The sequence below is a fragment of the Rhinoderma darwinii genome, chromosome 2, assembly GCF_050947455.1.
Source record: "Rhinoderma darwinii isolate aRhiDar2 chromosome 2, aRhiDar2.hap1, whole genome shotgun sequence".
In the NCBI taxonomy this organism is placed as follows: Eukaryota; Metazoa; Chordata; class Amphibia; order Anura; family Rhinodermatidae; genus Rhinoderma; species Rhinoderma darwinii.
The window spans coordinates 442,147,440-442,160,499 of record NC_134688.1 but is presented as its reverse complement, the minus strand read 5'-3'; the positions used below and the strand labels follow the sequence as shown (position 1 = coordinate 442,160,499).

Genomic DNA, 13,060 nt, shown 5'->3' with positions numbered 1-13,060 from the left:
GTAAGACTGTTATTTGGTACTCAGGATATGTTGTATTTTGTACCTCTGTGTTTATGTGACCATCATTGTCCAGCCACTTCACCTACTATACCTTGTGTTTGGTGGTTGATTGCCTGACATGTGCTACTAACACATGTCATCATATGTTTGTGAGCTTTACCTGGGCTATCACATAAGTGACTCCCCTATCAGTATTTCAAGTAAAACTCTTATATACATTTTGTATATATACACATATCCTCATTTCTTGCCATATATGTATCACATGTATATTATCATTTCAGACTTATGCTGTCTGGTTTCCATCTTCACATACTGTGGTCGCGATCATCTCTAACTTTATGTAATAGCTTTTATGTATTTGTACACAATAACATTTATACGTTTTATAGTAACTAGTGGTATATTGACTCCTTTTTAGGTTATTATTATCATCAACGATGAGTCATTACCAATGATCACATATCGGGCCTATATGTGCCTTTCCTCCTTACTTCCCTTTGATCATCACTGTGATTATATTATGAACAAGTGGAAGAGGGGGTTTAGGTTTTCCCCTCTCCCGGTTGTGACATTTTGCGGTCTTGGACTTTGAACTTGACTCTTTTTATTGTGACCTGTTTGGTTCCTGACTATTCTCCTGGATTATCCTACTTACTGCATACTCCACTCATCTCCAGCTACATCTCCTTTACCGAAACCTGGAATACTCTTCCAACCACGCTTATGTATCGTATACCCAATTCTGCTGTGTTACTTTTGCCGAAACCTGGAGTGCTTGACTACCCTCTTGAGTACTGCTTCTGTACCTCGTACCAGCTCTGATACATCACGATCCCTTAATTGCCTGACTCTGCCGCATCATATTTTTGCTACATGTCATTAGACTTTTGTGGATCTTACCTATAGCAAACAGATCTCCTACGAAAAGCCGTCTGGTTCACTTACCACTGACATTAAAACAACAAATTAGTAGACTAGCTAGAGGCACCGAAGTCCTGGGGCCAGCTGTGTACCTCGACCCTAACTAAAGTCATGGAAAAGGGAGTTGCTATAGGTGAAATTGTGCCACCTTATTTGTCCGCTCTCTCTGTAGATCTCAGGAACCTGATCGTAACAGTTACAATTAGTAATATGTAGTTCATACATTTTTGTTTTATGTCCTACTACTTTACAAAAAATAATAATGTGTTTGTCGCTGCATCCCAAGAGCCATACATTTTTTTATTTTTCGTCAACAAAGTTTTAAGTTTTATTTGTTTTTTTGCTGGACGAGTTGTAGTTTTAATTAGTGTAATTTTTGGGTACCTAGGACTTATTGATTAAAGGGCTTATCCAGGTTTTTAAAATCCTAGATCAGTGGGGGTCCGACTCTCGACACCTCCGCCAATCAGCTGTGCAAAGCACTGTACCACTGTCCCACTCAATTGAATAAAACATTGGTGCAATAACTTGCAAAGCCGCTATGATTGTAATGGCGCATGCAAGTACAAACGCAAGGGAAAACCATCAAAAATAATGAAGAGGCTGCGGCGCTTGTACGAGCGCTGCGGCCACTTCGTACAGCTGATCGGCTGGGGTGCCGAGAGTCAGCCCTCCACCGATCTAATATTTACAGCCTATGCGATGAATAGGCCATCAATTTTAAAAACCCAGATAACCACAACTTTTATTGCTTTTTTATTTCGGAGGGTGCTGAATAAAAAAAAAAACAGCAATTAAGCCAGTGTTTTTTATTTTTCATGGGTCGTTTTGGTTGTGGCAATATAAATTATGTATAGTTTTTTCATTATTTTCCAAACATTTTCTAAAGGGTAACAAGGATTTGCTTTGTTTTTTACAGTATTATTTTTCCTGCAAACTGTATTAAACTTATTATTTTTAGAACCTTTCCTAGTCCCACTATGTCAGTTTAAAATGTGATCCTCTGATGGCTTACATAATACATTGCAATATGTTTGTATTGCAATGCATTAGTCAGTGCTACACTGTCATGAAGCCTATTAGGCCCTACGTAAGACAGGACCTAAGAGGCTCACATACATCGCAGACCTGGGAAAAACCCATCAGCATCCCGTGATTGTGCTGTGGGGGCGCCAATGGGCTTACAGAGGAAGCCATGTCCCGTTCTAAAATCATTAAGGTGCTGCAGTCGGTATTGAATATGGCATCTAATAAGGGGTTAAATGACCTGGATCAGTGTTATCTGATGACACCCACTGCTGAGGGCTCAGATACAGCTCTATTGTATGCCATGCCTGCACTGCAAGCGTGGTGCCGTAAGTACCCACAACATACTATTACGGCACAATGTGGGAAGGGGTTAAAGAGCATTTCCCCTTCAAATTAATATTAGCTGGGAATACATAGCTGTTGTGTAAATTATTTTCATAAACTATGTAGACATTTCCGAATTTTATCAAATGTCAAGTAACAACTACCAATTGGGAGTCATTACAGTGCCCATAGGGTTGTTACCCAGATTTTTACAGACCATACTTTGGAACAGTTTACAAAAGTGTTGCACTGCCACAACTCTACATTTGACGCTACCTAAAGCCTGGTTGATCCCTACTTCCAAATATAGGAACAAGCTATGAAAGCTTGCTGACCCCACTGTTCAGACTGAACTCCTTTGTTATGTTCATGAACATCCTAAACATGAATTACGAGGGGTCGCCAATACCGATGAAAGATTTTTCATGTTTGACTCTCTCTCGTACGGCACTTTGTCCCCAGTTAAACAGTCTGCAAGAGAGGGGGATCCCCTATAAATGGAGATCCACTTTCTCATTAAATTGTGGATAAGGAAATAACAGCTATCGACTGATTAACCTTACTTTGCACCTACCGAACAGGGGGCACGTGGGCAGTGAGTGTCATTTAATGTCAGTCAAGAATCCTCTGACACCTGAGGTCCTTGTTTGTATTGGCGCTACATACAACCTTTCTTCTCTGAATGGTTTCTACAATATTGTAGAAAACAATCTACTATCTACGTTGTCACGTGTTTACATTTTTAAGCTTTTATTATAAGTAATATTACACATCTGAGCTGTATTTTACTTATGTTTGTAGAGTTAATATTTGCATGTTAAAATGCTTTATATCCTGGGTACATTGATGTTCACTTAATAAAAATTTGAATTTAAAAGGATATTTTCCAGGTTTATCTACGGCTATTCTGTATCCAGTGAAGCTCTTGTAAGGATGGAAATTAAAGATGAAAAGAAGATTTGCCCGCTCAAATACAATAATCTTGTCACCTTCATGCTTTGTACTGACATAGGCCTAAGTGAAACAAAATGACTTTTTACAACAACGAAAACACAATAAACCTCAGAGCTCTTCCAAATACTGATTAAATTAATAAATGTGGAATACCCAAGGTGTGTCTTAATAGGCATTCTCATAGAACAGGTCTGGGGGATTTATTTAGGCCCCATGATGCCTGTATAAAACTATTTGTCTAAGTGATTGGGTTATCGGATCTAAAGGGGGTCAAAGGGAGCCCCCTATATTTGTTGACGCCACAATCACTATAGTTTGTGACCTCAAAGCTGATAAAACAGTTGGCATTGGAAAATTACCTTAAAGGGGTTGCCCAAGATTAAATGCTATCCCCTAATCACAGGACAGGTGATAAAATGCTGATCAGTGGGGTCTGACCGCTGGGACCTCCCACCGATCGCAAGAACGGGTGTCCTGTCCCTTTGAATGAATGGAGCGGCAGGTCGAGCATGTGCACTGCTGCTCCATTTACTGTCTATGGGATTGCCCGAGATAGCCGAGTACAGCGCTCGGCTATCTCCGGCAGTGCCATAGAGAATAAATGGAGCAGCAGGGTGAATGCGCGACCTGCCGCTCCATTCATTCGAAGGAACAGAACCATTTTCATGACCAGTGGGGGTCCCACCGATCAGCATGTTATCACCTATCCAGTGGTTAAAGGATAACATTTAATCTTGGGACAACCCCTTTAAACAATGAAACTGGTATTAAACAAAGATTTTGTTAGCAAACAAAATAAATAAAACCTTAGAAATATTTAATGAAACAAACATATTAATCTTGTCATAAAAGGGACCAATTTATAACATTTAAAACTAATGGTACCTACAGTCATCATACATACATTTACTATAATGCTAAGGTTTGGAATCGCTAAAATACCTGTTTTTGGGAAAAAAATATTATATATATTTTTTATTAAGGTACTATTCCAGAGCAGCTCCACTGAGAAAGCATGCCAGAGACCAGCTCCGCAAGTTTAAAACTTTTTTTTTCCCGTCGATTACAGAGGGCTGTGTGAATGGGTTTGATCAGGGGTTACATATGATTACTTTTTTGGACTATGTGAACATTTTTTTGTATTTTCATTATAAAAAAATTACAAAAAAATCATCGTCTTAAAACACAGGGGTAATGCAGCAGGACAAGGATCCGTAGCACACAAACAAGTCCACTTCTGAACGCCTTAAAAGAAACAAAATTACAATTTTGGAGTAACCCGAAAACCCGCCAATGTAGTCAAATTAAAGCAATCCTTCAAAAAACAGTGGGCCAAAATTCCTCCACAGCGGGTAAAAGACTCGTCGCAAGTGATCACAAACATTTGATTGCAGTTGTTACAACCAGTTATGTTTACGGAGGCAATAACTTTTTTACATGAGTACTATAGGTTTTGAATAAATTTGTACCTTCAATAAATTGAATGATCGTTTAAAAGCCATATTTTGTGTTTACTTGTGTTGTCTTCATCTTATATTAAAATTAGTTGGATGATCTGAAAACATTTAAATGTGATACATTTGCAAAAATAGAAGAGTAGAGTTTGTTTTTTTTTTACACTTTTTTTTTACGTGGAAACCGCGTTGGAAAAAAAAAACTTACGAAAATGCCTCCCATTGATTTCAATGGGAGACGGAGGCGTTTTTTCCCGCGAGCGGAAAAACCGTCTCGTGGGAAAAAGAAGGGACATGCCCTATCTTTGGGCGTTTACGCCTCTGACCTCCCATTGACATCAATGGGAGGCAGAGAAAGCGCATTTCGCAGCGTCTTATGCCCGCGGCGCTCAATGGCCGCGGTCGAAAAACGATGCGAAAATCGTCGTGCAGGCAGAGTAAAATCTGTCTCAAAATTCCAAGCTGAATTTTGAGGCAGATTTTCTGCCTGCAAAAAACTCTGTGTGAACCCAGCCTTAGGAGTCGCCGGTATCCATTGGTAAATGCATCTAACATAACTGTCATGGCTCTGTGGAAATGATGCTAATGTGAACAGAATCTTAGTGGAACATTGAAAAATAAAAATATAAATAATTGAATAGAAGTCTATATTTTGTAGTGATTCCATATATTACATGTCATTTTATCATATATTGGATATTCCATATTATAATTATTAATAAAAAAGGAATCATAATATTATTATAATACTACTATTGAATTTTTACTCCATTATTACAATTCGGTCTTAAATTTACATGGCTATGTCAGTTACTTGCTGTCTGAGGTTATTAATGAATGACTGCCAAAGGTCCCACTTCTAAAGAGCTGGTCTATTATTGTCAACTTCAATTAAATTAGTATTTACATTGACATTTCAACAAAAAGCCATGCTCCCTACTTTAGGATTATATAGATCTTAGAAAACCAGGAGAGAAATCACTCAGGGCACCATCCACTTAATATCCACACCATGCAGCAAATCAACGTATAGAATGACAAGTGTATGATTATGCAACGTGACAGAGATAAATAGTACATGAAAAGGAAATTAAAAATGTTAAATTACATTTTTGTGCAGAACTTACCGGAGGTGATGACAGCCAGCCAAACTTTTCCTCTAATCTATTCATGTCTCGGTCAAAAGCATAAAGAAATCGGTAGCGCAAAGACTGATCATCAGCCAGATGAAACTGTCTCCTGGCATAATGATAACTTTCATTATTCCCCTTTCTTGGGAAATCCAACCATTCTGGATGGCCAAATTCATTACCTACATGCGAAAATAAAATGTGCATATGTATTAATGTAGAGATACAATATAAAAACTGTGCAGCTTCTAGTCAGCATTGCAAAACCTTCATAATAGTTAAAGGGCTATTCCCATCTTCATAAATCTAGCTATTAAGCTCACCCTTCTAAAATTATTACTTTTTGTAATTACCTGGCTTTATCCTACTGATGTCGTTTTCTTTATATTCATTCTTCATGTCGCTGTCAGTCCCTCTTTGTTTGTAGCTCGTTGTCTAGGGATCCGGCCACCACTATTTACCTTTTGCGGTGGCCGCGCTTGCACAATATCCTCTCCGTCCTTAGGAGACGATGTAATTTCTCTCATGAACGCGCATATCGGCGCATGCGCATTAGATACCGGGCCCGCCACCATTCCTGAGGACACATCAACGGTCTGCTTAAGGTACTGCAGGGGGGATGCAGCTTAGCGCGAGGGGGGGGGGGGGAGTGGCTTTCCGCAATGGGGAGAAGTGGCTTTCCGCTAGGAGGGGAAAAATGTTACAGAGAAGGGTGCCGGAGTGTTGCAATTCACAGTGTGTTCGTCTCAACCAGGCTTACCATGCCTGGTTGAGACGATCATTCTCCCGATGCTGCTAGAACTACATTAGCTAGCAACGTAGAGCGGCTTGATTGACATCGAACTGCTCACGCCCCTTTTTATAAAAGATAACCAGCACTAGCTGAGTTATCAAGTTTAAAAAAAAGGTAGTTAGGGAATTTTTATTTATTTTTTTAACAGCAATTGATTTATAATTCATTTTAGATTAGAAAGCATAAAAAACTATTTTTGGACTCAACTTGGGAATAACCCTTTAAATGCATTTTCCGTTTGTCAGTTAGTTTTCCCAGAAACAGCGCCACTCTTGTCCATTGGCTATGTCTTTCAGTGAGTGTGGCTGAGCTGCAAGACCAGCAAGCAGAGAAGATTGGAGCGGTTTCTAAGAAAATAAATAAGCCCAAAAAAAACAAAAAACACCAAAAATAAAAACTTTTATTGTAATCCTGGAGAAATGCTTTAATTTTAATTGAAAATGGGTGGAAAAAATGTAGCGCTTAAAATAACAATATTTTTAAAAATTATATTTGTTCCATACTTTTCGAATACCAGTACTTGTGTCCTGGCCTGAAAGTCTTTCAAATGAAGGTTCTCTATTCCTCTAGGCAGGGAACCACAGTAGAATAAGATGATTCTTCAAGATTTGCATCAACAGAACCAGTGGATTGGGACTGATTATTGTAAATATCTCTATTCATCTCCTTTAGCCTGGCATCTAGAGCAAAGTCCATGCCCCAGACTTTACCATATTCACAGGGATCAAAACCCCCAAAATGGTCGATATACCCAAAGGTGCCCAACCTTATGTACCCACGCTAACTAGCTGTGATTGCCTTAAATCTACAGACAGCCTATAAACCAGACAACCTCCTCTCTCTGAAACCTATATTTCCTACAAGGATTTTGGATATCTTAACCGAAATAGAAGAAAAAGACAAGGGTATCTATAGAACTGGGGATTTTCCAGAGTTAGAAGGAACCTCTCCTTTTACACTGTGTTCAAAATTATTATGCACATTGGATTTAAGTGTCATAAACATTTAATTATTAGTTTTTCAATTAAACTCATGGATGGTATTGTGTCTAAGGGCTCTTTGGATCATTGTAATCAATCTCAGACACCTGTGATAATTAGTTTGCCAGGTGTGCCCAATCAAAGGAAAACTATTTAAGAAGGACGTTCCACATTATTAAGCAGGCCACAGGTTTCAAGCAATATGGGAAAGAAAAAGTATCTCTCTGCTGCCGAAAAGCGTGAAATAGTGCAATACCTTGGACAAGGTATGAAAACATTGGATATTTCAAGAAAGCTTAAGCGTGATCATCGTACTGTGAAAAGATTTGTGGCTGATTCAGAGCACAGACGGGTTCGTTCAGATAAAGGCATAATGAGGAAGGTTTCTGCCAGACAAATTAATAGGATTAGGAGAGCAGCTGCTAAAATGCCATTGCAAAGCAGCAAACAGGTATTTGAAGCCGCTGGTGCCTCTGGAGTCCCGTGAACCTCAAGGTGTAGGATCCTCCAGAGGTTTGCAAGAGTGCATAAAGCTATTACAATGCTATAAACAATGCTTACAAACAGAAACGGTTGCAGTGGGCTCAGAAATACATGAAGACTAATTTTCAAACCGTGTTGTTTACTGATGAGTGCCGTGCAACCCTGGATGGTCCAGATGGATGAAGTAGTGGATGGTTTATAAATGGCCACCATGTCCCAACAAGGCTGCGACGTCAGCAAGGAGGTGGCGGAGTCATGTTTTGGGCTAGAATCATGGGGAGAGAGCTGGTAGGCCCCTTTAGGGTCCCTGACGGTGTGAAAATGACCTCTGCAAAGTACGTAGAGTTTATGACTGACCCCTTTCTTCCGTGGTACAAAAAGAAGAACCGTGCCTTCTGTAGCAAAATGTATTTTCATGCATGACAATGCACCATCTCATGCTGCAAAGAATACCTCTGTGTCATTGGATGCTATGGGCATAAAAGGAGAGAAACTCATGGTGTGGCCCCCATGTTCCCCTGACTTCAACCCTATTGAGAACCTTTGGAGCATCCTCAAGCAAAATATCTATGAGGGTGGGAGGCAGTTCACATCAAAACAGAAGCTCTGGGAGGCTATTCTGACATCCTGCAAAGATATTCAAGCAGAAACTGTCCAAATACTCACAAATTCAATGGATGCAAGAATTGTGAAGGTGATATCAAAGAAGGGGTCCTATGTTAACATGTAACTTGGCCTGCTAAGTTTTTTTGGATTGAAAGAGCTTTTGATTTCTGTAAATATGACCTCCTGATGCTGCAAATTCAACAAATTACCATTTTAGTTCTCTTTACAACCTTTAAAATGTTTTGATCTCTGTTGTGCATAATAATTTGAAACAGTGCATTTTGAGTTTTTTACTTCTAAAAAAAAAAATCTGTTATCATTAGGAGGTTTGGTCAATAAAATTTGCATTATACTCCAACGGTTGATGGCTTGAAGATTATACTGACTGTCATTTGCATCGACTATTTAGGAAAATCTGTGAAAAATAACATTTGCATAATAATTTGGAACTCGGTGTAGATGCGAAAATATGGAATCTGACTAAATTGATGTCCATGGCAAAATGGGAGATGGACATTGTAAATAACCTAGAAGTTTCTATAGAAATAATTTCTCACTCGGCACCATAAATATCTCTGTAGGAATCAGGAAGCTTTAACATTAAAGCCTAAATAAATGTCACGTGTTAATGTAAATACAAAAAGGCGATTCAAACAATAAATATATATATTTGACCCATACTCTTCGAGTAGCAGTGGTTCGTCCAGGCCTGTAAGCATTTCAAAAGAAGGTTCTACAATTCCTCTGGGTAGGTAACCATAGTAGAGTAAGAGGACTCTTCAAGATTTGGGCCAACAGAAATACAGAAATGATAAGACTGATTTTTGTAAATACCATTATTTAGCTCAATAAAAAAAAAAAGTTTTCAAAACACTATACCAATTTTTTTTAGTTGTTTTTACATCGGGGCTTTGGTATCAGGAGAACTTTTGTGTGGTTCTCTAACTGCCGGTTGAAAGTGCACCTAGCAATACATATCACTAGCACTGGAGAAAGACCACTTCAGATAAGCTATGGCTCTATGGGCAGGCTTTAAAACAAAGAGTCCAGTCTACTCTTCCGCATGCTTGGAGTTGTAGTTTCCCAAGTGGATAAGCTGAAACCTGTATTAGTACATTCATGTACCATATATTAAAATTATTTTTATACAATGAGTAGAAAACTAGGTACGACAACACAGAATGAACCTTGCTTGAGAAAATGTTTTTTTCCCCTTCCGGCAGCAAAAGGACATGAATGTTGATGGAAATGAATGTATACTTGTCGAATATGTCACTGTATGTATGAACTAGCTTAAACTATGAGACAGACCTCAAACAACAAGCTTGGGAATAAATGAACAGAGGACAAATGTATCATTCCGTAGGACCAGGACAAGGTATTTTGGTGCCCCAGGCAGATAAGGCAAATGACACCCCCCACACAAAACACCCAAAAATGTAAACCTAGTTTAAGTGTACTTCCACCATTTATGTATGCAGTCCATGTAAATATTTAATTTAAATCATTTTTTTTAAAAATATATTATTTAATCACCCCATAACTTCCCAAGTAATATCCCCCCCATGGGTCGAAAGATCTCCAGGGAAAGTACCAATGTAATTTGCCTGCTTTAACTCCCTCTACCTGTGGAAAAAAAAACAGTTCCCAATACGCCTGACAGTTCAGCACAGGCCGTTTCGGTTATCTGATTGACCTGATCTGTAGCCAGTCAGATGAATGAGCTGAGAGCTCCTCACTGACATGCTCGCTGCTGATATGGCATCTACCACCTTTGAATTTGCTGGGGCCACCGGATGCCGGCATTAAAACTACAAATGAAAATTTCTTGGAAATCTTTACTAATAGAAGCTAAAATTACACTGCCATCAGGGTTTCTATTTGGTGGCACTTTTTTTTTTTTTTTTTTAATGGTACTACCACGCAAGGAGGGCACCCCATGGACTAACCATCCTCTGTCCTTCCCCCTTCCATTTTTGGCTGCGTGTAGCGCTGAACAGAACGGAGGCAGCAGCAAAGTGCCGCATGGAGTGATTTGCTCCCAGGCCAGGAGGAGCTTATGTGTTGCCATGGTAATGGTGCCGGAGAGGCACCATGAGCTATGACAGCAGTACTCCGCACAGAGAGGTCGCAGTGGCAATGTCGTTGTGTGTGGGGATGTGGAGAGAACAGGAATCAGTCTCACTCCCCTCCTTGTGGTCAACAGCGGGCCACGGCGCTACGGTTAGACTGCTCTGCCTGCGTACAGCCTCAGCACTGCACTACAACATGCATTCTATTTGCTGGGGCTGTGGCACCGACATCAGAAGTGGGGTATGCCATAAAGGAGGAAAGGAACACTGGTCAATAAGCGCTTCCCTCTTCAGACTAACTGAAGCACTCATTGGTCAGTGTTTCTCTCCTCCTGCATGACATGCCCCTTTCTAAAGCCTGCACACGGCCCAGTTGCCCCAGAAAATGTAATGCATATTGCAGTACAGCGCACAGGCAGAGAAAACTAACCTTAGACTGTAGTGCCGCAACAGTTAATTTTTTTTATTAAGAAAATTGTGCCCCTTTCTGCATTACATGAAGTGTCCCCCTGGACGGTCGCCTAAACTTGCTCACCCCTCGTCCCGGCCCAGATTCTGTGCCTTAGCAGTAGTGCTTCCTAAGCAAGATCTATCTGCCCTTTGCATTGTACATTCATTTTTTTTTTTGTATTTATAAAAATATGCAAAATTCTAGGCAGTCTTGCACTTTCCCTTACTTAACCACAGCTGTTGAACTTTTTGCAATATTACAGTTGTCCAAATTTGGAAATTTCAACTTTAATCTTACTCCAGGCATATAAGCTATGTAACAATAGATTAAAAACAATACAAAAGATAATTCAATAACTCCACAGAGAAATACCAAGCTTTTATCCTCACATTTCCTCTGTAAACAGCAACATGTGAAGCATGGATAATGTGGAGGTAAGTACGAGGACATACCACTGAGATTTGTGTTTCTGTAATTAATTTTAAGTTGTTTCTTCTAAAACTATAAAATGACAAAGAGACAGGGAGACCATTTAATGGGATTTAAAACAATAGGGTGCTAATGAATAACAAAAATATCCGAAAAGGAACATTTTATTTATTGTATTAGGGGGATGATCTTTAACAGACCGTAGCAAATTAGCATTGAGTTTTTGCAATATTAACTTTTTATTAAAAATAAAACTAAGTATAACTCCAAACATTAAAATAAAGTTTTACCAACATATACGAGGAGTTGAACTGTAAGCAGAGGTTTCTTTAAAGCCTAAACCTTCTTTCTGTAGGACATACAGAAAGAAGGTTTAGGTTTTCTCCCTTTGCAAAATGTCAAACGATCTCTAGGGAGGTTTGAATTGTAGCATTGGTGGTGTGGTATTATGCCCAGTGTTCTGGGCACGTGCAGGGAAAGGATTTTAATAAACCAGTAGTAGTGCAGGAGGAGGTGAGTGCTTTATGGCAGCTGCAATACATGGGAATCGGTTGATATTCCCAGTTGACTATGAATCTAGACTATTAGGGCTTGTCCACATTTAACGGAATTGCTGCGTATTTTCCGTCCGGAATTGCGGATGGAAAATACGCAGCAGAATACAGTAGCAGCAGAGTGGGTGTGAATGAACAAATTTCAACCACGTGCTGCGGATAATTTCAGTCCAGAAATTCACCTGCGGTGCATATTTATAGTTCCAGAGCATGTCAATTACTGCTGCAGAAAGTGGACTGAATGAGACATTAGATATCACCACACGTAGCAGAATTGCTGCATATTTTCCGTCTGTAATTGCGGACGGAAAATATGCAGAATGCAGTTGCAGCAAAGCGGTGAGAGCCAATAAATCTCATCTACACGCTGCGTAAAATTTCCGAACAGAAATTGACCTGCGGTGTGTATTTTTCGTACTGTAGCATGTCAATTCCTGCTGTGGAAAGTGGACTGAATTGCTGCGTTTTTCAGAGATGTCACCATCTCCCAACATTGAGAAAGACGCAGCAACATCCGCACCATTTTCTGTAGTAAAAAACGCAGGAAATAGTGCGGCTTTTCCACAACGAAAATCCTGCTAGTTTCTGCAGAATCGCTGCAGAAATTTTCTGTAGCAATTCCATTAGGTGTGTACAAGCCCTTACACAGGCAGGCTGAAAAAACGCAGCAAATCCGAATTATTTTCTGCAGTAAAAAATGCAGGAAATGGTGCAGAAATTTGTTAGTTATAGCGGAAATGCTGCAGAAATTTTCTGCAGCAAATCCGTTACATGTGGCCTTTACAGTCTCCAGGAAGTGAAAGTACAGCTTCCCCTCCAAGAGACCAGGGAGTGACAGGGAAGATGCACTCAGAGCCCTATGTATGTTTGTGTATGG

The 13,060-nt window shown here is 39.7% G+C and overlaps 1 protein-coding gene across 2 annotated transcripts in view; it reads right to left on the bottom strand.

Moving 5' to 3' along the window:
- The window catches only part of GBE1 (1,4-alpha-glucan branching enzyme 1), a 274,968-nt gene that overhangs the window by 22,463 nt on the left and 239,445 nt on the right, over positions 1–13,060 (bottom strand). For both annotated transcript variants that reach the window (XM_075854471.1, XM_075854472.1), the window contains 2 exons: positions 5,813–5,997; positions 3,163–3,291 (listed from right to left, as the gene is read on the bottom strand). In XM_075854471.1, the coding sequence (XP_075710586.1) occupies positions 3,163–3,291; positions 5,813–5,997 (314 nt within the window). The remainder of the gene's footprint in view (positions 1–3,162; positions 3,292–5,812; positions 5,998–13,060) is intronic.